The following is a 23,600-nucleotide window of genomic DNA, read 5'->3' as shown; positions in this document are numbered from 1 at the left end:
TTTTTTTGATTTTTTCTTGTCAGGTGTCCCATGTGCAGTGTTAAAAATGTGAAATTCTCCGTGACTACAGCATGTACCACTATCATAGAATCACAGAATCATTAAGGTTGGAAAAGACGTCCAAGATCATCTGGTGCAACCATCACCCACTAAACCATGTCCCTACGCACCACATCCAATCTTTCCTTGAACACCCTCAGGGGCAGTGACTCCACCACCTCCCTGGGCAACCCATTCCAATGCCTGACTACTCTTTCTGAGAAGAAATGTCTCCTCATTTCCAACCTGAACGTCCCCTGGTGCAACTTGAGGCCATTCCCTCTAGTCCTGTCACTAGTTATCTGTGAGAAGAGGCCACCCCCAGCTCCCCACACCTTCCCTTCAGGTAGTTGCAGAGAGCAATGAGGTCTCCCCTGAGCCTCCTCTTCCCCAGACTAAACAACCCCAGTTCCCTCAGCCGCTCCTCATAGGACTTGTGCTCCAGGCCCTTCACCAGCTTCGTAGCCCTTCTCTGGGGCACCTCTCACTCGAGGTGCGGCCTCACCAGAGCACAGCACGGCGGTACGGTCGCCTCCCCGCCCCGCCCGGCCCGGCCCGGCCCGGCGGGTTGACCTGGCCGCCCGCCGCACCTCCCTCTCGGGGCGGGACGGGCGCGGCGGCGCCTTGGCGCCTGCGCGCAGGGCGGGGCGCTCAGTGCCGGAGGGGGCGGACAAGATGGCGGAGGCAGGAGGCGGCGGCGGCGCTGCCCGCGATGGGTGCCCGCCGGCCGGCTGGGAGAGGAGCGGCAGCGCCGGGGGGAGCCCCACGGAGCCGCCCCCCTCTCCTCCTCCTCCTCGTCCTCATTCCCCTCCGGCAGCGGCCGCAGAGGCGAAGGCGCTGAGCGCGGCGGAGTACGCGCGGCGGGTGCACCAGTGGCTGTGGGACTCGTACTGCGGCTACCTCAGCTGGCAGAGCGGGCTGCCCGCGCTCCTCGCCGCCTCCGCCGCGGGCACCGCCGCCCCGCAGCCCCCTGCCCCCGCCGCCCCGGGGGCCGCCGCCGCCTACTACAGCCCCTTCTACCTCCTGGCCCCCGCCGCCCCCGCCTGGCCGCAGGCAGCGGGCGGCAGGCCCGGCCCTCCGCCCCGGGCTGCCCCCGGCACCGGCACGGCCCCCAGGGAGCCGGCGGGGCGGCCGGCAGGTGAGTGGGGGGGCCGGGGGGCTGCCCTTCGGGTCCTCGGGAAGGAGGCCGGGCGGGTCGTGAGGTGACCGGGGGGGTCTTTGTAGCTGTGCGCGAAGCAGCTGGCTTTTCAAGCAGCCTGCTTGAGTGATGAGGGCTTAACTAACGTTACCTGTTTGTTTTAGCGGGGTCTTTGCGCTCAAATAGGATTTTTTTTTACTTCTCTGCTTCAGTGTCATTAAATACATGCGTACGCTCAACAGGCTAGCAGCAGGGCCTGGGCTGGCCAGCAGTCTGTTGCAGCTGTAAATATCTGAAGAGCGCGTGTCGCACCGCTTCTGTTTGCGTTTGTTCAAGAGTAAAACAAACCCGCTCTGACCACATCGCAGAGGAGCTGCAGAGCACACAGGTGTTTCCTCGCAAGCGGAGGAGCATCCAGTGACATTCCAGGGATGTTTAGCATTACCTTGAGTAATGGTGAAAAACCATCACGTAATGACTGCTGAAGGGCTTTGGAGAAAAGGCAGATCGCCTCTCTGCAGGTCAAAGTGCAGCATTACTGAGCTGCAGCGTTTTTTATAAGCTCGTTGCCTGGACAGGAGAGAAGAGCACTTTCACTTGCATTTCCTCCCTTTTAAAGGGAAAGGAGTCTAGCTTTTAAGCTTGTTTTTTATTTAAACAAGGGTGTAACACAAAGTAGTATTTAATGGTACTCTGATCTGGAATTATAGGTTGCTTGTGAACACATGTTGCCAGTCATTGAAGAGGACATTGATATGGACAAAGTCTAACCTGAAACAGTTCTTGCTATTTTACGTTGTTCTTCAGCAACGAATTCTGTATGCTAAACACGTTTTGGGGCACGAAGAGTGCTTTATGCTGCTGAGCAGAGCTATTGTGAATGCTAAATACTGTTGCAACACCCGGCCTTCCTAAGAGAAGTCTCTGTGTGATACAGCAATAACTGTACAGTTACACAGACTGTTGTGCTGGTGCCCTGGCTCCAGATTGCAAACGGATGACGTATCTGGAACAGCTAAAGTGATTACATCTCCTTTTCTGCTGCAGATTATTGTCCCTGCAGCAGGCTTGGCAGGACTGGACACGTTTCCATCCCGGTGCCCCTGTAGGTGACAGCCCAGCGTCCTTATGTAAGCTGAAATACGTGACAGCTTCTGATAATGTTGCAGATCTTAAACAGGGCTGTCAAAAAGTGGAGCTGATGACTGCCTCTTCCAGCTCCGTCTGCCCACCGATGAGTGTCAGAACACCAGCATTAATTGCACTCTGGGCAGCAGCAAGCTTTGTTTGGACGGTAATCACGATTTAAGATGCTTTGTCCCCTTGCCCCTCCCTGCCCTACTGTAGGAGCTTACTGCTCTTACACTGGGAACAGCAGAACAAAAAGTGTGCTCGAGCCTCGGCTGCCCTGTCACGCTGTCTGCTTGACTAGTGTAACCCCCCCTTTAATGACTCGCTTAATACAAGGTCACTGTGGCGCGCATATGCTAGAGTCGAGGGCTGCCGAGGTTTCTCAGCGTAATGGAGTCTGACAGGGTTTGAGTACTTCCTTCCATGCCCCAAACACTCAGCTTCCTCCCTATTCAGCTGTTGAGTCTGGGACCTTCAAGTGAAAGCGTGCCGCTGACATCAGCTTTACCCAGCTGGGTTGCCCTGTGCTGTCTGCTGCTACGTGCTCGCTCTGGCACTGAGCGGACTGCGTTAAAGAATCCCCGGTTAGAACTGAGTTGACAACCCCGGGCGTGCTTTGACAATGAGAAGTGGATCTATTTTAGCATTGTTTACGTGAGTAAATTTCTATTCGACAGCATCAGTGCAGAGTTACCAGAGAATGGCTACCAGAATTTGGGAGATACCAAGTGGTGGATGGGTCCAGATGAAGTTATTTTTTAATTATTTAATGAGTGCAACATTACTCTTTGGAAACTTGTGAAGATAAACCTTGTTTCCTTTGCTTTAGCCTTCTGAGGTGGTGTTAGCAGCAAAAGCTTGTAACTGTGAATACTTATTTTGCCTCAGCCAGCCCTTGGCTAATTATACCGAGGAATGGGTTACGTTTTCTGGCTGATTGTCGGGCAGCTGCTGTGTTTTGTTCTAATAAGCAGTCTGTAGGAATGTTTATGGTCAGGTGTGACTAATACTCTAATTGGCTCCTGTTCCTGGGTCCGACATGAGACAAAACAGGCTGCGTTTTTCTTTGAGAGCTGCTACTTGGTACAGGCTGAAGGCTTGCTAAGGGGTTATATGAATCTTTCTTAGATCTGAACTCACAGATTTAGTGAAATTGGTTCTATGCGAGGCTCTTTTAAACAAAAGAATGCAAAAATTGATACATCTTTAGTGTGCTTCAGCTCTTTAGATGGGTGGGATTTTGCTGGTAATCCTCGTTATAAGGGGACTCTGAGCTCTGAAAGAGCTTGATTTAATTTCAGAAGGCTCTCGTAAGCCAAATAATTCAGATAATTTCTGATTGATAGATTTTTTAGAAGATTTTCTTAATGTGAGCCAAGATGAAGATCTTGGTATAGTGAGATTCAGCCAACAGGCAATAAACTCTTCATTTAGACCAGTCCAACCTGGGTCACGTTAACTGTTTCTCTTACAGGTCGGGAATTCATTATCCCTTCACTGGCCCACAGGTTCATAGCAGAGATGGTGGATTTCTTTATTCTGTTCTTTATCAAGGCGACCATTGTTTTAAGTATTATGCACCTCAGTGGGATAAAGTAAGTAGAACAACTTAAAGGTTTGTTACACACAGCCTTAAGCTCTTTGAGGTGTTGTGGTATGGTTGGCACTTTGCAACGGGCAAAAGCTGAGGAAAAAGCACCGCTAGGTTAACTTCTTCTTAAATACTGTCTGATTTGGGGTCAGATTGGGGGGGGGGGGGGGGGAGAGAATTTGTACTAGTTTATTTTCATAGGCTCACAAGCTCCTTACTAAGGATAGATTAGACTCGTAGTCTTGGTTTTTGAGGGAATGAGCAAGATATTAAAAAAAGCCCTTTAAAAATGTCGAAGAAAAGCTATTGGTGAAAAATGTTCTTTTAAACACTTCTAAACATTATTTTAGATCATGCAAGTCAAATATGTATCTATGTTTCAAATGCAGCAAAGTTGCTAGGCATGTTACCGTGCTGTAGTTGTTACTACACGAGCTGGATTTCTTTAATAAAAAATAAATAAATGATTAAGCATCATGTGCATCAACTGTATGCTTGGCTGAAAGTCTTCGTGTTTAAGCTCAGAAACAATTGTTTACCTCAAAGACTATCTGCTTCTTTAAGAGTAGATTTCTTATCACATAGCTCCCTTCATTCCTCCACTTTGGCTGGTATAAATCAAATATTTGGGTCTGGTTAGGGGATCAGAGCTTGGAGAACAAGTACAATTACATTTCTGGATCCAAGTTTTCTGCTAAGAGTCTCCTCAATGTTGATGGAATGTAAACTGATAATGTGCGGAAAACATCTTTCACCTAGGTTAAACTGATGCTTGAAAGGTGTGTGGAAGAGGGTTAAATCCCAAGCAATCAATATGTCAGTGTAAGTTATTAGTGTTTATTGTTCAAATGAACACGCAAATAAGATGCCAACCTCTCAGTGCTATTCCAAAAGCAGAATCTCCAACTCCTACCTGACAGCTTGTATTTCTGGTTTGGTTTTAGTAGGCTGAAAATGATGCAGAGTGAAGTCCTGGGAAGTTGGAGAACTGTGTGTACTGCTTCTGCAAAGTAGTGGAGGTGATGGAAAGAGAAGGCATCTCTTACTTGCTGAATTAATTTATAATATGTTCAGTATTACTACTTTAGCAAGAGTAAGGAGGTTGCTTATATGTAACTTCAGGAAAATCTTCTTTTTTCCCTCCCTCTTAGTGAGATGTTTGCTGGATGTCAGGCTGGGGAGTTGTCAGGAAAATACATCCTCACTGGCAAAAAAGAAAAAAAAAAAAAAAGGCGGGGAAATACAGGTTGTGACATACTATCATTTTCTCAATCCCTCGTCTTTTTTGATCCTGAAGTCTGACTAAAGAGGAGAGCAAGTAGTGCAGATCCAGATTGTTTTGCGTGGGACTGCACTTCTCTGTGTAAGGGGTAATTCTCACCTAGATGATCAGCAGCAGTAGGTGACAAGTCCTTGTCTAAGTCTGCATCACAAGCGTGTCCGTACCACTACTGGGTGATAATGTTAAATTTATAGGGTTGTGAAAATACACAGTTGACTCCAAATGGATGTTTTGCTTAGCTTTGTTAGGGCAAATAGCTGAAGGTTGCAATTGCTGAAGTTGAAACCTTCCAGTTGTACCTCAGTGTGCCTGCATCTAGGAAAGCACGGTGAAAGCTGTAGAGACTGGAGAATGACAAATCAATCCTGGTCATGCAAAGGGAGATAGGGCTGCCTTGCTTTCCTAGGGTGACTTGCACATTCTCCCAGGTGCCCTATGAGTGCCCTTTTTTTTCCTCCCTGTAATGAAGTGACTTGCATCCATTCCATTTGTGCAGTTAGATGATTGCAGAATCACTTGTGTACCTCTCAAGAAGTGTGAGAATTTTCAGAACAGTTCTGCAGCTCGCTACATAGCACACTGTATTGCAAAAGTGGTAACAAAGAATGACTTTTTTTTTTCTTAAAAAAAAAGATGAAACAAACTCAGCAGCAACTTGGAAGGAAACCTGGTATAATTTTAATGGCTTGCCTTGTATCAAGGAAGTTGAGAAGCTTTTTAATACCAGAACTAAAGGAGTGAATTCTAATATTAAACACCAGTACTGGGAGCAGGGTCAAATAAGTTCAGTTTTTTGTTGTGTTTTTCACTAAAGTTGTCTTATTTTGAACAGGGACATCTCTAAATTTGCTATGCATTACATAATAGAAGAAATAGATGAAGATACATCCATGGAAGACTTGCAGAAAATGATGGTAGTAGCTCTCATCTACAGGTTACTAGTCTGCTTCTATGAGGTAGTTACTCACAAATATTATCTTCTGTAATTAATAGTTGTCAGTTCTTGAATAAGGTAAAAAATAAAATTATATTATCATTGGCCGATGAAGTAAACCCTCTTTATTTTGGGTTACATGAAGCCGTGTAACTTTCACGTAGTTGTGATGAAGACCAAGTTTGCCAAACCAATTAACAGCACTGTGCTGTGTGGAATCGAACTAACTGTTCTTTTGCAGATAATCTGTATTTGGGGAGCAGGAGGAGCTACCCCAGGGAAATTCTTGCTTGGACTGCGAGTTGTGACGTGTGACACATCTGTACTCGTTGCTCCCAGCCGTGTGCTAGTCATTCCTTCCTCAAATGTCAGCATGACAACGTAAGTGCACTTAGCATCCGCTGCTTTCAGGTTAATGTTAAGGAAAGCGCGCGATTTAAGAAGGAAATGCCCATTTTCTTTATGATTGGCTTTTGCAGTAACTAGACTGAGTAATTTTTAAATCACAAAATCTGAGAATTGTTTTGGCAATCATGAATATTCTCCAAGTTAGGTGGTAAAACAATCTCTTCTAAATTTTTTTTTTTAATGCTATACAAAAACTGAGGCACTAACCTGAAGGCTGGCTAACTACTAATCTAAGCAGAAAAGTCAAAATAAGGCAACGAATGTTTTATTTTCATTTCAGGTCTACAATAAGAGCTTTGATCAAGAATTTTTCTATTGCTTCCTTTTTTCCTGCATTCATTACACTGCTGTTTTTTCAGCACAACAGAACAGCCTATGATATTGTAGCAGGAACTATTGTGGTAAGAAGAAATAGAATCAGATGATGCCAAAAGATGATGGATTTCCAGACTGTTTTTTGAGCACCACCCCCAAAAGAAACAAAGACCTACCCCAAAACTGAAATTGAGATGACCATCGGAATCTTTTGCCCAAATTAAAGCAGAATGATTCAGAAGATAAAGGAAATGGGTTGCTCCAGTATGGTGCCAGCAGCTACCTTCACATTATTGGAGTTTTCACAAATGCCAAAGAAGTTTGAGAGAAATGATACGCAGTAAATCTGAAGTATTAACCTTAGATTGACAGGGAAGTAAGCGGCTGTACTGTTAACTGCAGCTAGGTGCTGTTCTGTTTGTCCGTCTAAGGAAAGCAGATACGGAGAAATACTCCACCTCAAAAGAAATGTTCCTACAGTTTTGGGTGTTGGCAGGTAACTAGAAAATGTTTTCCAAGCAGTTGACTGAGTTGTATCACAAACTGTCTGAGGGGAAGGGAACTGCAGTATTAGACAGTAAGGCAAATCATGTTAATTAAATTGCCAGATGTGCAGTGTTTATTACTTCACAGAGCACATTCCCTCACCTCTTAAAGTATTTTCTTTGAACATTGATGTGACAAGTTTTTTTGCATGATGATCGTAAGCGTTGTCATTATTTCATGTGTCAAAGCTAATGAGGAGGTGAAACAGTAGCTGCTTTTTCTTCGGGAAGGCTATGTTACACTGCAGTGTTAGTGACTGGGCATGTATGTAATTCTGGAGCTGTGAACAGTACACATCATCTGCTTCTGGCTGGAATGAAAGCACTCGTCTATTTCTTGCATATAATAATACCAAGCAAAACAACTGAATGAGTTTCAGGAGCATGCAGAAAATAATAACTGAAATGCGTGTCATGGGTATAAATCCACAGAAGTACAAATACTGGTTATGTTCACTTTATATTCTGGCTAATTGTTTGTATGTTCAGAATAACAACTACTGAATAAAGAAGCCTAATATTTTGCATGATTACATAGCTCTGGTAATTTGTTCTTATGTCATTTAGTAGCTTGGAAAAGGACTATATACCACAATGTTGATGTTTTATTCCTATTTTAATAAGAGCTTGGAATTCTTCCAATGCCCAGTTTTTGTTTGTTCCTCCCTGAGGCTGTTCTTCCTCTTGGTTCTAACCCTACCTTCAGTCTTGAAGGTTGGTGGTAGGATTATTTTTATGGGTTCTTGTTTCTATCTTCAGGTGAAAGAAACTAAAAAAATGCAGAATATTAATGTTACTCTTTCAGAGTTAACAAATGGTGTTCCTTTGTTTATTGAGGTAACTTTTTCTGCATCTATCTTCATTTCCCATGCTATTGTAGGAACCAGTGTTGCTGCTTAATTGACCACTCAAAGCGTGTGCAGCTGAAATGGAACCCAAGAGAGATTGTTTCACTGTTCTTTCAAAGCATTGCACTGTTTACTTGAGTGTTAACATCAGAAGTTGAGGAACAGCTACAGCTAGCTATCAACCTGACAAGCTACAGCTGTCAGAACTGACTAAAGCTGATTTTAAGGTGTGTGTTGCCTACTTACACTCTCAGTATGAATGCAAAAGGAAGTTTTAGTCTACTTCCTGTAGTGGTGACCTAGAAACGGGGCTTTAAGATGGGCATGGGGAGCAAAACAGTTGGGTACAGGTTATTGCTAACGCTTCAGGTTTAAGGGACAGTATCTCCTTACCCTGTTAGAAAATACTACCCCTTCCATAGCAGGTAAAGAAAAACACCAGACTTGCCCAGGGAAAGATGTATACACTGTACTGTTGTAAACTTCAACTCTTAGTTTGACTCATGTGTGTGTATGTTCCCTTGAAAAGACCCCTTTTTTCTAGTGGTAGGCTGAGTATGTGGTAGGTAAAAGCACTAGGGAAAACTGTGGCACTTCTCAGATTTAGACATAAGGAAATACCTAATTGCATACAAGTCTTCCACAGTTTCAGGGGGTAAGGTGTGGCCACCTGAATAGTAGCTTACAGGTATGGTTTTAAATCCCAGTTGCTAAACAGCTATGCATAGAAAAACTGATTTGAGTTCCCTGCATTCTGTAAGACTCCCAAAAGTGAAGGTTAAAGTTTGTCTTCCTGTCAAGTCTAGTGCAGGGTTAGAAAAGTACCTTATTTCATAACACTGGCAGCTGTAGAAATACAAAGCAGCATTAGGGGAAGATGCTTAAAGCTTATGCAACTATTCTAAGGCCTTTCTCCCTTCGTGCCACAAGAGGGAAGGGGAGCTTTCAGTTCTGGCTGCAGCAAATGATAGGATCTCAACCACAAACAGTGTGCTGTGGCTTACTGAAAGTTCAGCTGTAGTCTTCAAACAAACACGCGCATTCTCTCTCCCTTCACTAGAATGTTCTCTAAGAAGCTTTTCTCACTCCTATACATGTGCAGAAAACATGTTATCCATTTACAATTAGGTATGCTTCATCTTTTTCAGTTAGAACGTTGGTGAATATTTCTAAGATCACTTTTTTGTTTGTGTGGTTGTGAGAAACTGTAAAAGTTATCTGCAATTATTGCAGCTAGACAGCTGTCAGACCTGGGGCTTTATGCAAGTCTACCATAAAATCCTTCACTTAAAGACAGGTTAAGATGAGTGCCAAGGTCCCTGTCAAAGAGCAGAGGTTGCAGAAAGCGTGTACCACCACTCAACTCAGGCTGCGTGCGTTGTCTGCAGATGCCTTCACTGGGAGTTAAAACTGCCAGCCAGTATTTTATATTTTTTATTGATGGCATTTATCCCATGGTTTAACATGTTAATTATACTGTAATAAACATGGCTTTAATATTAAACTTTTCCTTATTATCCAAAGTCACCACAGTCCATTTCAGTAAATATAAAAATATATACTTAATACTTTGTACAATACTGGTTTTTGGTCCAAACAAAAATGGATCAGAAAAGCCAATAAACTTACTTTAAGAATTCCCAATTTTAAAGATTTTCTAAATGGATTTAGGCAACTTTGAATAATGGGATTTACATAAAATCTGAGACAATACTAAACAAAAATGGCCATAATACACAAAATTAAAATTTCAATTTCACAGACTTGTTATGCCAAAAAAGTACATAGAGAAACAAAATTTATTTACACGTTTCAATAATAAAATAACAAAGGTGAGATGTGATAAAGGGCTGTAAGAATGAAAATATAGAAATAGCATATATAGTTATTAAATGGAGAACTACAGATCTAACAAGTCCTTAGCATGGATCATTCTTAATTCATACTTTCTCTATCAGAAAATTTTAGTGCACAATACACCCAAACTCACTCACTTCACACATACACCAGCACAAACTCAGCATGGAAATCATTCATTAAAACATTCTCTACTCTATACAGAATCCCTCACTGGTATAATTACAATTTTGAGGCGTCAGTAAACGCGGATGAGCGCACATAGTGGTGCAGATGAAGAGGTATTGTACAAGCCATTCGCTGTGCAGGCTATACTCATGTCTATAGCCGGACCATGCTGAGTCCGTGAAAGAGATAACTTTACGGATTCTAAAATAGTTTCGCTTGAGAAGGGCTCTGTTGCCAACTCTACTCGTTACAAAAGAACTAAATGAGGGAGGGTAGGAAGGGGCAGCAGAGTTTTACAGTCCTTTAAGCAGATCTGACTTCAGCTATCCCAGCATGAGGTACGATCCCAACAATTGAACAATGCAGGGCAGCAGCTGCTTTGAAAGTTGCTTTACGTATCAGGCGATTATTTTCTACGTCTAACTGCAGTCTTTATCTTCCGACCAGAAACCGAAGATCCAGAGACAGAGAAAATATTTTTTCCATTAGTCCTATCAAAAGAAATTAGTAGTTCAGAGTTTAGGACAGTGTAGCTGAAAATTCAGTAGCAGCACTGAGTAGATATTCCAGAACAACTGTTCTATCGTCTGGCTCTCTAGTTAGCAGCTGGCAACAAACAGCATATGATGAACAGGAGGAGAGTTCCAGAAACCAAAAGCAATTAAATCTCTCTTATTCAGCAGGTAAGTAGCAGCATAATGGCTAAATATGGATTTTATTTTTCAAGAACAAGAAAATTGCACATATGTTGATGCGTGATATTTCTGAGAACTAGTCTCCTTTACAACTACCGTCACTTAGTTAGCCAGTCACACTAATACATCAAGGAAGGATCCCAAATTTAGACCAAATTCCAAGGTTCATCTGAATACCTCAAGATTTAACAGCAGTAGAGGCTGCACACAGTCAGTCCACCGATATTACCCAAAGCTCAAGCGAAATTCTGATATGGTCTCTTACCCCACTGTAAATGCTGGAGGCTGGCTGAATGAAAATCCCGAAGAGCCAGAAGAATGTGCCGATGCTGTTGGTGCAGTAGGATTTGCACCAAAAGTAAATACTCCCGGGTTATTTGGAAAATTGAAATTAGAAGTGTTACTTCCAAACTGGAATACAGGACCTGGGAAGGCAGGGTGGAAGCAGAAGAGAACAAGAAAGTTGTAATTTGAGTTCATCCTTTCCATCCTCGTGTTCCTCCCATTATAGCTAACAAATGTTTCTTAAAGCTCACTCAAGACGACAAAGTTTGGGGTGGGAGGGAGGTTTACCAGAAATGCTAGATTACAACGGGAACAATGCTTAGAAAAAAATCATTCACTTCAGTAGAGAATCATAACAGGATTCTTAACTAACATTGCTAGGACGTAGCTAATGAATTGCTTGCTAATTTCTGCACCACCGTTAGGTTTATACCTGTGTACACTGAAGTTTATTAATGAAGCCTTAAGTTACAGTATTAAACCATGTAGATTTGCTATTTAAACAAACTGTTGTGTTAATGTCGTGAATCTGGGAGACACAACACCTAATCTTAAAAAAGAGAAAAAATTCCTATCAAAGTAACACAGACAAAACATGGGGATTTTTATCTTTAAACTCTTACTGTTATTATTTTGTTAATTAAGTAACACATTGTGCCAACTTATTACTGATCAGTACAAATGTAGGTTACTTGTAATGGAGGATATTTTATAAAACTTCTGAGAGGAACGAGGCTTTTTCCCTTTCTGTGCCTGATGTTATGCTATCAAATATGTATATTCTGGCAGTGTGGCGGTGGTTTTATTATTTTATTTTAATTTTTAATAATTCCTAGTGTGGAACAACACTTTCTTACGCTTAAATTATAAGGATAATTCCCCCAAACACGTATTTCATATTTCATTAGTAAAAAGAACTTTAAATAAAGCCTAAACCCACAGATGCTTAAGACTAATTCTGGCAACACATCTCACACAAGAAAGCCCCCAATCCAAATAAGTCACCAAAGCCTGTTAACAAAGCCAAAAAAATAAGAACTTCTCTGTAGCAAATCCAAAAATAACCGGTTTGCAGTGCTTCTGCCATTCTGGTTTGTACAACCTGATCAGCAAACACTCCGTGTTTCAACGCTTCACATTAATCGCTATTTTTTGTCAAGAAAATAAAAGCCAATAATTAGTGTTGGGGTTGCATCCTCTGCATTTGCTCAATCTCTTGTGGGACTTACGGTGAAGCTGGCACACCTACAGCACATCTTCAACGGTCAGGAGTGAGATGCAAATTACTCAGCCCTGTGCCCGTTATTTTTACGGAGGCTAATTCTTACAGCTAAGCACACACAGAAGGCAGAAGTCTTCTTACTTCACAGTTAAGGTGCACTTCATGGAAACAAACGAACGACTCCGAGACCAAAAAAAATTAGAGAATGGTCAGCACTCACCAGCGTTGGAGGTACCAGAGCCAAAACCTGGCTGTTGGCTTGCTTGCTGTCCGAACACAGGGGGCTGAGTACTGCTCGTCACAGAGCCGAAGGCAGGAGGAGCGGGCTGAGAGCCCGCTGAAAACAATGTTGTCGACAGCGATCCAAAACTTGGAGCGTTTGGCTGGCTGGACCCCTGGCTCTGGCCAAATGCTGGTGGCTGACTGGCACCAAATGCCGGGCCAGCAGCAGGTGCTGGAGACCCAGAGCCAAACACAAACGAAGAGGACAACCCTCAGGGAACAGAAGAGAAATTTCAGTATATGCAGGGCTTTTTGTTTGTTTGTTTGTTTTTGTTGCAGAATGACTCTAAGCATCACATTTTCCAAGTCTGGTAAACGAATACTTCAAATATTTGCAATAGATCTTAATGTTTACAGCCAAGTATGTAAAACAACAAATACTACCTCAGTCATATCTGGACTTGCTGCTTTTCATGTTACTTACAAGAAAAGGTGCATGTTAACAAGAGTCAGACAATATTCATCTCAAACACACTGGCTGTCTAGGCTCAAATTACTGTCTTAGCCGTTCATGTTCTAGAAACAAACTCCCACAAACAGTACATGTTAATTTATCTTTACTAAGAGCTGTTCGTATCACTTATAAAGAATATACATACACAGAACATTAAAATACATAAATTAGCATATAATACACATATATATAAAGGTTCAAAATACAGCTCTTGATCTATTAGGAGCTGTATTTTCATTCTTGTCAGCAACTGCACCCCTTCCCTGTCCAAGTGTTTACCATTATCAATTCTGGAAGCCAAATCGTGCTTTCAGGAATCTAACTATAATCAAAAACTCAGTTTAGTAGAGTAATTCTGTCCCTTCCTATAACAGATAACAAGCTCATTCAATTAGCTGTTTTGGTTCTTCAAGGCCAGCAAAAATAATGAAACAAAAATACATGACTGAACAGTGATTTTGAACATACAGCACATCTGCTAAGCAAAAAGGGACATTTTAAACAGCACTACTAATCAGAATGTAATTTAAGCAGCCATCGTGAAACAGAAAATACCATCTATTGCGCCATAACTTGGAATGGCTGGCTGTTTTTCTTTCCAAGAAGAAAAACATAAATGTTAGCAGTTCATACAGACTTGAAGGCTTCTGCCTTGGAACAAAAAAAATCTTTTGTGAAGATTTTGGAAAGATGGCTTTATCTGCAGGTTCAGTTCATCTGCTTATGGCTGTAATTTAGGATTGCTCTCTCTCTGAATGTGATATACAAAAAAGAACGTACATTTAATTTCCATGAATGACAAGATTAAGCCATCAGATCAAAACAGAATTGAACGTGTAAGGAAGATACTACATCTATCTCCAAAGACTGCTAAGCTAGCAGGAACACCCATTATTTAGCAGCTTTAGCCCAGTATTACACTGCTAAATTCACGCTGCACTTCAGTGGGAGTAATGCATTTAGAACATGAAGAAAAACTTTAGATTCTCATTTCTGTCTGCCCTGACTTGGCAGACGCCTGAAACACTTGCTATTATGCTCATTAGAAGCCACTCCTTAGGAAGTAGCAATTGCATGTACAGATACTATGTTTATACGTACTTGTAAAGGATCGACATGGCAAATCTTGATGTTAATTTACAACACTTGACAGTTTTAGGTATGGGAAGGAAAAATTAGGGAAGCTGTAATTAATAGACTTCTAACCTTAAACACTGGACCGATAGTGAGAAGAGGGAAACTATCATTCTCATGGGGAAAAGTACCCAAATAATTTAAAAGCCAGTAAGGGGCTGTCCATCGCACAAAACAATACCAGTTCGTTTCTAACCTGTATTTCCCAGACAATCTGTGAAAATCTGAGTCCCAAGTGTTAACGTTTTTCCTTGGTCCGCTATCTAATGGCAAAAATGAGAAAAGCATCTTTTTAAATGTACCTGTAGAACTTGATGTGGTTGTGGCTCCAAAGGTAAATCCAGGATTTGCTGCATTGCTACTGCTGGCTCCTGAACCAAAGACAAAGGGAGCAACGGCTACACCAGTGCTGGAAGATGTGGTTGCTGGTTTGTTTCCTTGGGAGAAGCCAAACGACTGAGATGGTGTAAATTCTGCAGAACTGCCAAATGTGGAGCTGCTCACAGTGTTGCTGGCTTGTCCAAACACAAAGGGTGCAGGGACCGGCATAGGGTTTGAGGAAGAGGTGACGCTGCCAAAGACACTGCTGCTGTTGGCTGAAGTGGTGGGTATGGCTGTGCTGGAGGAACCAGAGCTCAAAAAGCTGAAGGATGGTTTTGCTGCTCCTTGATCTGAGAGGAAGAACACAACATGAGCCACTGCAAAATGCCAAAGGAAGTACAGCAGACTCCGTTTCAATCACTATACAAAGAGCAATCCTGAATGACACCCCAGTTACTCTCCGGGTAATGGTGATTCCGTCAGATCCAGATTTAATATGCTGATTGCTGCCATCCACAATTCAAGGAGTGGAAGAATTGTGAAGAACAAGGACACCGCTGCAGTCTCGAGGCTTTACTGGTCACAAACACCAAGAGCTGGCTGTAATTATCTGAACCAGTATTAACCGGTACCTCTGAACTCTTCAAACAAAAATATCTTTCAGGTGCTCTTAGAAGAACAACATCAATTGCCTGCAACAATTTGATGGCTTTGCTAAACGGAGCACTGAAAAGCACAGTGGTACAGTTTCTTTTGTAGCCTGTTCAGAAATTATAGCCCCGTGCCTACAGCTTCAAATCAGGCCAAGCTTACCAGCCCAACTCTTACAGCTTAAGTTCACTGCACTTGAATGCCTTCAAGACGTGCTTTTAGGAGCCATGGAGAAGAACCCTCTGGTAAGACCACCATTATAAAGTACTGAGTGTTGTTTTACACTTAAAATAGAACTATCTGTTACAGTCATTCATCAGCTTTCCCTAGGCTGCTGCTCTCTCACTACTGAATGTGATCCTGCTCTCAGTTTCCCACTAACTTTTTCCCCCAGCGTTTATGGCCTCTTTTCATCTATGACACTTTTAAGGGACTACACCGTGTTGAAAAATGCTGGTTAACATTTCCTTTTACACAAGGTGCCTCATCGAATTTTCCTGACTAAACCAAACCCCAGAACCTTAACTAGAAGAGGAAGCACACAAACACACACGCCTCCCTGGCCACCATATCTCCCCAAAACATATCTGTTCAGTAACAGACCAACTGTAAGAATACTGCGATTAAAATCAGTATAGCTCTATACACTGCTTTTGTTCGGGATTACTAGCTAATGTCCTTCCCCTTACCCCTTCTGGAATTAATACTGAATTCTGTACTCCAAAACGCGGTTCTTAAGTCATACAAATGACATTTAACAATCAGAATTTTTCCACACAGTGATCCTCAATAAAAACTTCAATCCTCTACTGCAGTCTTTCAACAAATTAAAGGAATACAAAACTGGCTAATAATTGTTCAGTGATTTTTGGACCTTTGTAGCACTAGAGTAACAGCAGTACACTCTGCAGCATAGTTGCAAGTACGTGGGAATAATCTCTTTTTTTCTCTGAAAAGTGTGAGGCCTCTATTTCACCCTACTAAAGATTTTACCACCAACTGTACTGCTAGCATTGAGACACTGCAACTTCTGTGCTTGTATGAGATGCAGGACAGGTTCCTTAAGGTGTCGCAATTTTTTGTCTAAACCTAGTGTTGAGATCAAAAAAGGGATTGCTACTAATTGCGTACGTATCAATAACCAGGACAGAAGACATGCTGCATATAGGAATTAAACTTTTTCTAAAGCTCTAGTACATGAACATATCAAATCCCGCAGATTTTTTCTAGTATGGTTTCAGAGGTCTTACTTGATGGACATAAGCGCACAAGTGAAGACAAAAGATATTCTGTTTACCTGAAGTACTGGTTTGGACCCCAAATGAAAAAGCTGGCTTTGCTTGCTCAGGTTCCTTCTCTGATGGTTTAACGAAACTGAAGTTGAACATAGGTTTTGCTGTGCTCTCTTCTTTTGTACGCTCGGACTTCCCAACTGAAAAGATAGGCTGTGTCTTTGACTCTTCAGTGTCAGCTTTCTTTCCAAACACTAACGGAGCAACAGTAGTGACAGAATCCTGCTTCTCTTCTGTCCTTCCCAAAATAAACTGTGAGGCAGCTGCAGACTCTGCACTGCCAAAGGAGAAGCCTCCCTTTGTTGAAGGAGCTTCATCCTTCTTGTCGTCTGGCTTCTTAAATGCAAAAGAAGCCGATACAACCTCCTTTTCTCCAACAGTTCCAAAAGTGAAGCCACTGACTCCGGTTTTATTCTCGTTGGCAACCACAGAAGTAGCAGAACTTGTACCAAAAGCAAAACCTCCCAATACTGGTTCCTCTTTCTTTTCCTGCTGTCCCAGGCTCGCTGCCCCGAACCGAAACGTTGAAGGAGCCTGACTACTTGTAGATGGAAGGCCAAAGGTAAAACTGTTATTTTTTCCTTCTTTTTTGCTTTCTTCTGATTTAGAGAGTGAGGATGAAACTCCAAATTTGAAGTCCCCTGGAGTACTAGGAAACTTAAATCCCCCAACCAAACTATTGGAGGATGCAGATTCCGAGGCAATGCCAAACTTGAAACCCCCTTGTTCTCCAAATTTAAAACTTCCCGTGCTATCTAATGTATGAGAAGACTCAGAGGATGATGATGACTGAACACCGAATGTAAATGATGGTAAGGCAGCATTTGTGGACGCAGTAGCAGTACCAAAACCTGCAGAAATAAGTGAATGTCAAGTCCGTAACCCACGGTGTATCTGCAGTACGTGAAGGTTTGAACTACATTCTAGTCCTGATCTTTCCAGTCAAAACTGTTTAAAAAAACAACCCACCAAACAGTAAAACAAACAAGAAAACCCCATGCTTCCTCTCTACATAAACTTTTCACAATTGTGTTTTCTGGCCACCACCTGGCTTTAAAAAGTATACGAACTTCTTTGAAAGATCATGTTTTTAGTCTGAACTCCAAATGAACAACGTGTAGGGCATGTAAAGAACAAGCACGTCATTAATGAAAGCTTTTCTCTAAAGAGGATAAATTTATTCTTGGGGAAAAGTGTGGAAACAGATGTTATCTAGGCAATATTCCTACAGGAAAAACGAATAATTTTGCCACACCTCAAAGGAAAAAATAATTGTGCTTAACAGGTAAGAAAATAAAAAAAATCAGAGCAAACCAAAAAATAAATCACAGAATATGCATCCTCGTTTTAATCATTAAGTATTACCTTTGAGCTCTGCTTTGGTGCTTGGCTTAGCACTTTCACAGGCTACACACTTCGTGGCCTCTGCTTTGTTTTGAACCAAGCAGGTCTCACAATCCCAGCTTCCTTCAGGCTTCTTGAATTTGTCTAAATCCAGAAATTCTCCAGAAGGAGCAGAAAATGCAGATGCACTGCTACTGGTCACAGGTGTTGGACCCTCTGTGAGACAAACAAGACAGTTAACCATCCTGTTTGAACATGAACTATAAAATGAACATTAACTTTTAAATTTCATTTGTCAAATCCCACAGAAATGTTCAAAACTACTCCGCAACTCCCCCCCCCGCCCCTGAAAAAAATAAAAGCCACCAAAAACCCACAAAGAAACAAACAAACAAACAAAAAAACCAGAGTGGAACTCAAAGCTTCCAAACAACACACAACTCTGTTCAGCACACAAGCTTCTGCTGCTGTTGACGACAGTGTAACCTCCATAAAGAGGCCTGACAGGTGCCTTTTAACAAAAAGGTGCCTTTTAAGAGAGAAGCAGGAGATAACGCTTCAAATTCAAAACCGGAAAGACAAGAATGGCTCTTCCCTTCCACAGCACACGCAGAAAACTTTTATCCTAGTATTACTTGCATCGCTCTTCCTCTTGACAAGTGCAACGTAACCGTGCAATTCACTGCACCATGGTCACAGTAAACCCCTCATTTCCAAAATTCCTCCTTGCAATGGCAAGAGCCTCAGACAAAGATGCCGACTGACCGCTCAGAGGTTGGAAGTCCAAGAGAATCAACTCTGTCTGAAATCCATTATCTTACCTCACGAAATTTCAGTCTTACTGCACAGGATGATTACAAAAGCCCGGTCTAGTCCATCTTAACTTGTTTTTTCCAGGATATATTTGCACAGGTGTTTTTTGATGTAATGGCATATTAAATGACGTTTAGAGTCAAAGTTAAAATTAGAATCGTATTTTAAAAACAATACAACCACGCTCAAAATCAATTACGGTCACACACAATGGGAAACAACCCAGTACTGCCCTGAAGAAGTTACCCAGCGGGTCACTCGCTTTCTTGAAGCCTACCACTGACCTTCATAGGCATCTCTCTGCTTTAGCTTAAGACTAGTTAAGACTACACTGTCTTGAAATCTGGCTTCACATCTCCCCTCAATTACATACAAACGGTGAGTAGAGGCATTTTGGACACATTCTGTAATTTTTTGAAAGAGAAAAACACAGTAATTTTTAACTCTTTCTATGGAGTTCTCATTTTCGCCAGTGAAAAATCACTATGTTGTTTTTAAATTAAGTCACCCACTTCAGCCATCTTCCCTCACAAGCTGCAAAGCCGGGGGTATCTGCATTGATCCAGCTCCGTACTAATACATTTCACAATCAGTTCAATTTATGCGACAGGCTGGAACCTGGGCTGAGACCGCTGAAGTGCCTGTAAACCAATACTGCAGACAGCCGCTAACCCATCAACCGTACCTGGGAATCGTGTTGCTTAAAATATTCCATATATGCAACGTACTTTTATTCTGTACAAGATTCACAGAGGCTAGGATGGAAACAACAGGAAAAAAAGGACCATACCTGGTTTCTCAGACTGACAGGCTACACATTTGTTATCTTCCGTCTTATTTGGTACAAGGCATATTCCACAGTCCCAAGAGCCTTTCGCCTTCTTAAATTTGTCTCCAAAGCCCAGAGTGGCTGTTGTGTCAGTGCTGCTCGAGGAGGATGTCACTGTCACCGAGCTGTCTGTGACCACTGGTAATGTCAGAGCAGGCATTACTCCCGTTCCAGGTTTTGGTGTCTCACATGCTATACATTTTGTAGCTTCCGGTTTGTTTTGGACAAGACATGTATCACAATCCCACGTTCCAGGTACTGTTTTGAATTTGTCTCCAAAGCCCAGCATCCCTGCTGGGGGCGCTGCTGGCTTTGAGGTGTCGCATTGACTTGAACTTACTGTCTGTTTCATACTCTCAACTGTTGACGCTTTAGTAGCTTGACAAGTTACACATTTGTCCTTTATGTCTTTGTTTTGCAGAAAAGGGTCACATGTATCAGATTGCCAGTGCGATGCTTGTTTAGAAGTCTCTTTACCTGCAGAAAAAGTTGTTATTGCAGGCCTAGTATAAACCACTGTGCTTGTCGTAGGTTGTGCAGACGTAGAAGAGCGTGTTTTCAACAATCCAAAGTCTAGGAAGCAAGAAAAAAAAGTCTTCCTGTTAGCGCAGCACCTCACTACATGTAACTAAGTGACTTTACTAGAGGGCAAAAATTTCAACTCAGGTGCCAATGGTTACAACTAGACATTCAGACCGAGCGCAACAGGAAGTCCCCAGAAATCTTATCTAAACGGATGAAATTTCATCTGCTGCACTGGGTCACAACAGAACATTTCGTTAAAGCTTCATTTAACTCTTTGTTTCCAAGCAAGCTTTAAATCAACATTTTCACTGGTCGATACAAGTACAAACAGACAGTAGCTGACTGAAATCTGACAGTCCAACGTGGAATGGAAATAATACAATTTGATTAAGACGTGATGCCCAATCGAATCAAATTTCTAAAGCTCCTCCTTCCGTAGCAGATGACTCAAATCTACTCCAGTAACTGTACAGAAGTTTGTCCTCGGAGCAGCAATCCAAACGGTATTTTCCCACAGATGCTGAATATTAATTAAATAATAAAAACTCAAGACAATTGAACAACTGTCTAATTTTCTATAATCTTTGTTCAAAATGCATCGGACACAGGACAACTCCTTATTTAAAAGGTGGCAATTTTAACAGAAAAGACAAGCTACTAATACAGAAAGACTAAAGGAAATGCATCTTAAACAGCAGCTCAAGTTGCTTGTAAATCTACCTTGAACATAGTTGTTTTGTGGTTTGGTTGTTGTTTTTTTTTTTAATCAAAAATGAAGTCTTTGAACAATGTGGATTTAGATTCTGCTTCTTTTAAACCGATAAAGAAAGTGAATGTCACTTCACTCAGAAGTCTTCCCTTAAACAAAATGCACAATGTATTTTCTCTCACTTAGCTCTTTCCAGTAGAGAAATGTGCTGCCTTCTTAACAAGTATGTAAGTTAGAAGAAGACTTTTGGGAAAAGATCAAATTCAATAAAGCCCTTTTTCTTAAAAGATATCTTTTCCACAGACACACTTTATGAAACTGTTGAAAACAATTGCAATTGCTTAAAAACAAAATTCAGAAAAGGGTTTTTAACGTAAAACACTCCACTTCTGTTTGCAGTTTAAATTTTAATCCACAGGAGCCATTGTAAGCTAAGGCCCAAAGATTCGCAGCTTTCGCCATGTATTTGGAACTGAAGCTCTTTCCTATTCTTTCTTCACCTGGGCTGAAGGTGGGACAGGAGTGTTGAGTTTTACAAACATTTCCTTTTCAATTCCACAAATTGTATTTACTTAAAATGAAACACCGATTATCTGGCTAATTCTCTTAGTACCTCATTTACAATTACATCCTAACACGTAAAGGAGATGCAACCCATCTGCTTTTCATCTTGCAGTTTTACTTCTAGCAACAAACACCACTTAGAATAGAAGGGGGCAGATGCACCCTAACAAACGCAGCGCTTAATGTAATGCTCTCCTACATTCATATTTATAGCAGATACTCTATTAACCATAAGTGTTTTTTTTTTTTAAATAAAAAATGCTAGCATATTTTTTGCAGCATCTTTTTAAAAGGAGTTCATTATCTCACCAGGATTTTTTAGAACGTCTAAGACGCTTCCTTCCTTTAATACGTGGGCAGTTGTGAAGGGACCACCAACAAAATCTTTGACCTCCTCTTTCTGCATGTTGATGTTGGTTGAGGTGGTGGTGTCTTTTGAAACAAAAGAAAACAAAAACAGCTTTCACAATGTGACCTAGTTAGAGCAGATTATACTCACTTTTGTTAGAAACAAGAATTTCCAGCTTTCATGCTTCTCACATAAGAATCTTCACAAATTCTACTTACTTTGCAATGCTTTATAATTACAAGCAAAACAAAAAGCAACAAAACAAAACAAAAATTATAAAAACAGATCTGTCACTGGAAAAATACTGCAGAAGTCCAACACTGCCTGGAATTGCTAGCATGCGCAGACAGGACAGATTGAAGATTTAATAAAGAAAAAAAAGGAAAATCAGCACTTCAGATCTGAAGTGCTAAAGTTTCAGTTACCTAGGGTAAGAAAGGACGTCACTGGAGTACCACTGGATCCAGAAAGTTCTGCCGATTTTACAACGGGAACACTAAATGTAAACCCAATCTGCTATGAACAAGAGAGGTTTTTCAGATTCTCAAGCCACAGGAACTTCAATCGAATGCACACACAAAACCAAATCTGAAAGCTGCTCTTCACATTTGTAGCACGCATGCTGAATGACAAATTATAAGCCAGAAGCCTACATACTTTTCTCCATCAAGGCAGATTCTGCTTTAGTGTTCTGCAACAGCCTACTAAATGCCTAAGAAAAAAAGTCAAGCTCCTTTATTATTTTACTTACAGAAGACGTAGGTAGCACTTCTGCCTCAGTAGATTTCACAATTGGAGATGAAAATGCGAACTCAGGACTGCTAACAGTACTTGTTGGTTGTATCTGTATTTTCAAAAGAATTAAAGGTTTATATTTAAGAGCAACAACTACCTGAATTCACTACCCAACAGAAGTCCCGCAGTGACGTCGAAAAACCTGATGTTTGAGTTATTTTGCAGATGAAAGTAATAATAAAACACAGGGAAGTTTCCAAGTGGGTATAGGACAATATCTTCAAAACCAAATTCCAGAAACTGAGAGGAAAAGCTGGAGATGCTACTTAGGTCTAAATGCACGGAAAAGCAAGCCAGGAAGCTGAAGAACGGCAAACTCAGCCCAATGATACTCCAAGAACTTCAGCAAACACCTCAACATGTTAAAGCAGCTATCTACTTCAAACCGTACAAAAAATATTTCAAGTGCTCTGGAACAGATTAATGTTTATTTTATTGCAATAATATGCCAATTATTGCACCCTAGGCTCATTCTATGTGAGGCTTATATGACCACGTTACCTCTAATTTAATAACTTAAATAAAGTTGTGGTTTAACCATTGCAGGCAACTAAGCACCACACAGCCACTCGCTCACTCCCTCCAAGTGGAACAGGGAAAAGAACTGGAAGTAAAGAAGTAAAGTTGTTAAATTTGAGGTAGCATTAATGACTCATCGCATGTAATGGCTACCTGGAAAGACAAATGCCATAACCCTGTACATACTCCCCACTCCTTCCCCTTCTTTCCCCCAGCATTTATTGCTGAGCACGATGCTAAATGGTGTGGAATATCCCTTCGGTCCTCTGGGCTCCGCTGTCCTGGCTGAGTGCCCTCCCAGCCTCTTGTGCATCCCCGACCTCCTCGCTGGCAGGGCAGCGTGAGACACAGAAAAGGACTTGTCACTGTGTAAGCACTGCTCAGCAACAGCTAAAACACCAGTGCCTTACCAACACTGTTTTGCTCACAAATCTGCAACACAGCATCATCTAGCATCATCTACTACGAAGAAAATTAACTCTACCCCTGCCCAAACCACTATAAATAACTTGGCATAAAGTCCACACCCCCCTTCCCCCGCAGACTTCCACAGCATTTGAA

General features: G+C 41.8%; 2 protein-coding genes across 4 annotated transcripts in view; one reads left to right on the top strand and one right to left on the bottom strand.

The window, feature by feature from the left end:
* Positions 1 to 684: 684 nt before the first annotated feature.
* On the top strand, positions 685 to 7,916 carry FAM8A1 (family with sequence similarity 8 member A1). The gene is made up of 5 exons (XM_083824430.1): positions 685 to 1,177; positions 3,783 to 3,903; positions 6,014 to 6,137; positions 6,357 to 6,496; positions 6,804 to 7,916. The coding sequence occupies exons 1-5, from the start codon at positions 715 to 717 to the stop codon at positions 6,946 to 6,948; spliced, it is 993 nt and encodes a 330-aa protein (XP_083680556.1). The 5' UTR covers positions 685 to 714; the 3' UTR covers positions 6,949 to 7,916.
* LOC310894369 (nuclear pore complex protein Nup153-like) overlaps positions 6,804 to 23,600 on the bottom strand; it is a 44,180-nt gene continuing 27,383 nt past the window's right edge. For 2 of the 3 annotated variants that reach the window (XM_083824359.1, XM_083824360.1), the window contains exons 13-22: positions 22,477 to 22,569; positions 22,151 to 22,241; positions 21,686 to 21,808; positions 19,540 to 20,151; positions 17,958 to 18,152; positions 16,598 to 17,443; positions 14,631 to 14,999; positions 12,679 to 12,951; positions 11,217 to 11,376; positions 6,804 to 10,747 (exon numbers count right to left, since the gene is read on the bottom strand). In XM_083824359.1, the coding sequence (XP_083680485.1) occupies positions 10,663 to 10,747; positions 11,217 to 11,376; positions 12,679 to 12,951; positions 14,631 to 14,999; positions 16,598 to 17,443; positions 17,958 to 18,152; positions 19,540 to 20,151; positions 21,686 to 21,808; positions 22,151 to 22,241; positions 22,477 to 22,569 (2,847 nt within the window). In that variant the 3' untranslated portion in view covers positions 6,804 to 10,662. The remainder of the gene's footprint in view (positions 10,748 to 11,216; positions 11,377 to 12,678; positions 12,952 to 14,630; positions 15,000 to 16,597; positions 17,444 to 17,957; positions 18,153 to 19,539; positions 20,152 to 21,685; positions 21,809 to 22,150; positions 22,242 to 22,476; positions 22,570 to 23,600) is intronic. The other variant, XM_083824361.1, reaches the window with a different exon arrangement.

Source organism: Anser anser (genome assembly GCF_964211835.1).
Source record: "Anser anser genome assembly, chromosome: 2".
Taxonomy (NCBI): domain Eukaryota; kingdom Metazoa; phylum Chordata; class Aves; order Anseriformes; family Anatidae; genus Anser; species Anser anser.
Note: the sequence above shows the minus strand (reverse complement) of the source record. Positions and strands in the feature narration are given on the sequence as shown.

What these genes read in the sequence shown, in the direction of transcription:
- FAM8A1 (XM_083824430.1), top strand. Translation starts at nt 715, where the DNA reads ATGGCGGAGGCAGGAGGCGGCGGCGGCGCTGCCCGCGATGGGTGCCCG. An exon ending in GCCGGCGGGGCGGCCGGCAG is followed by an intron (nt 1,178 to 3,782) that starts GTGAGTGGGGGG and finishes TTTCTCTTACAG; the next exon opens with GTCGGGAATTCATTATCCCT. An exon ending in ATGCACCTCAGTGGGATAAA is followed by an intron (nt 3,904 to 6,013) that starts GTAAGTAGAACA and finishes TATTTTGAACAG; the next exon opens with GGACATCTCTAAATTTGCTA.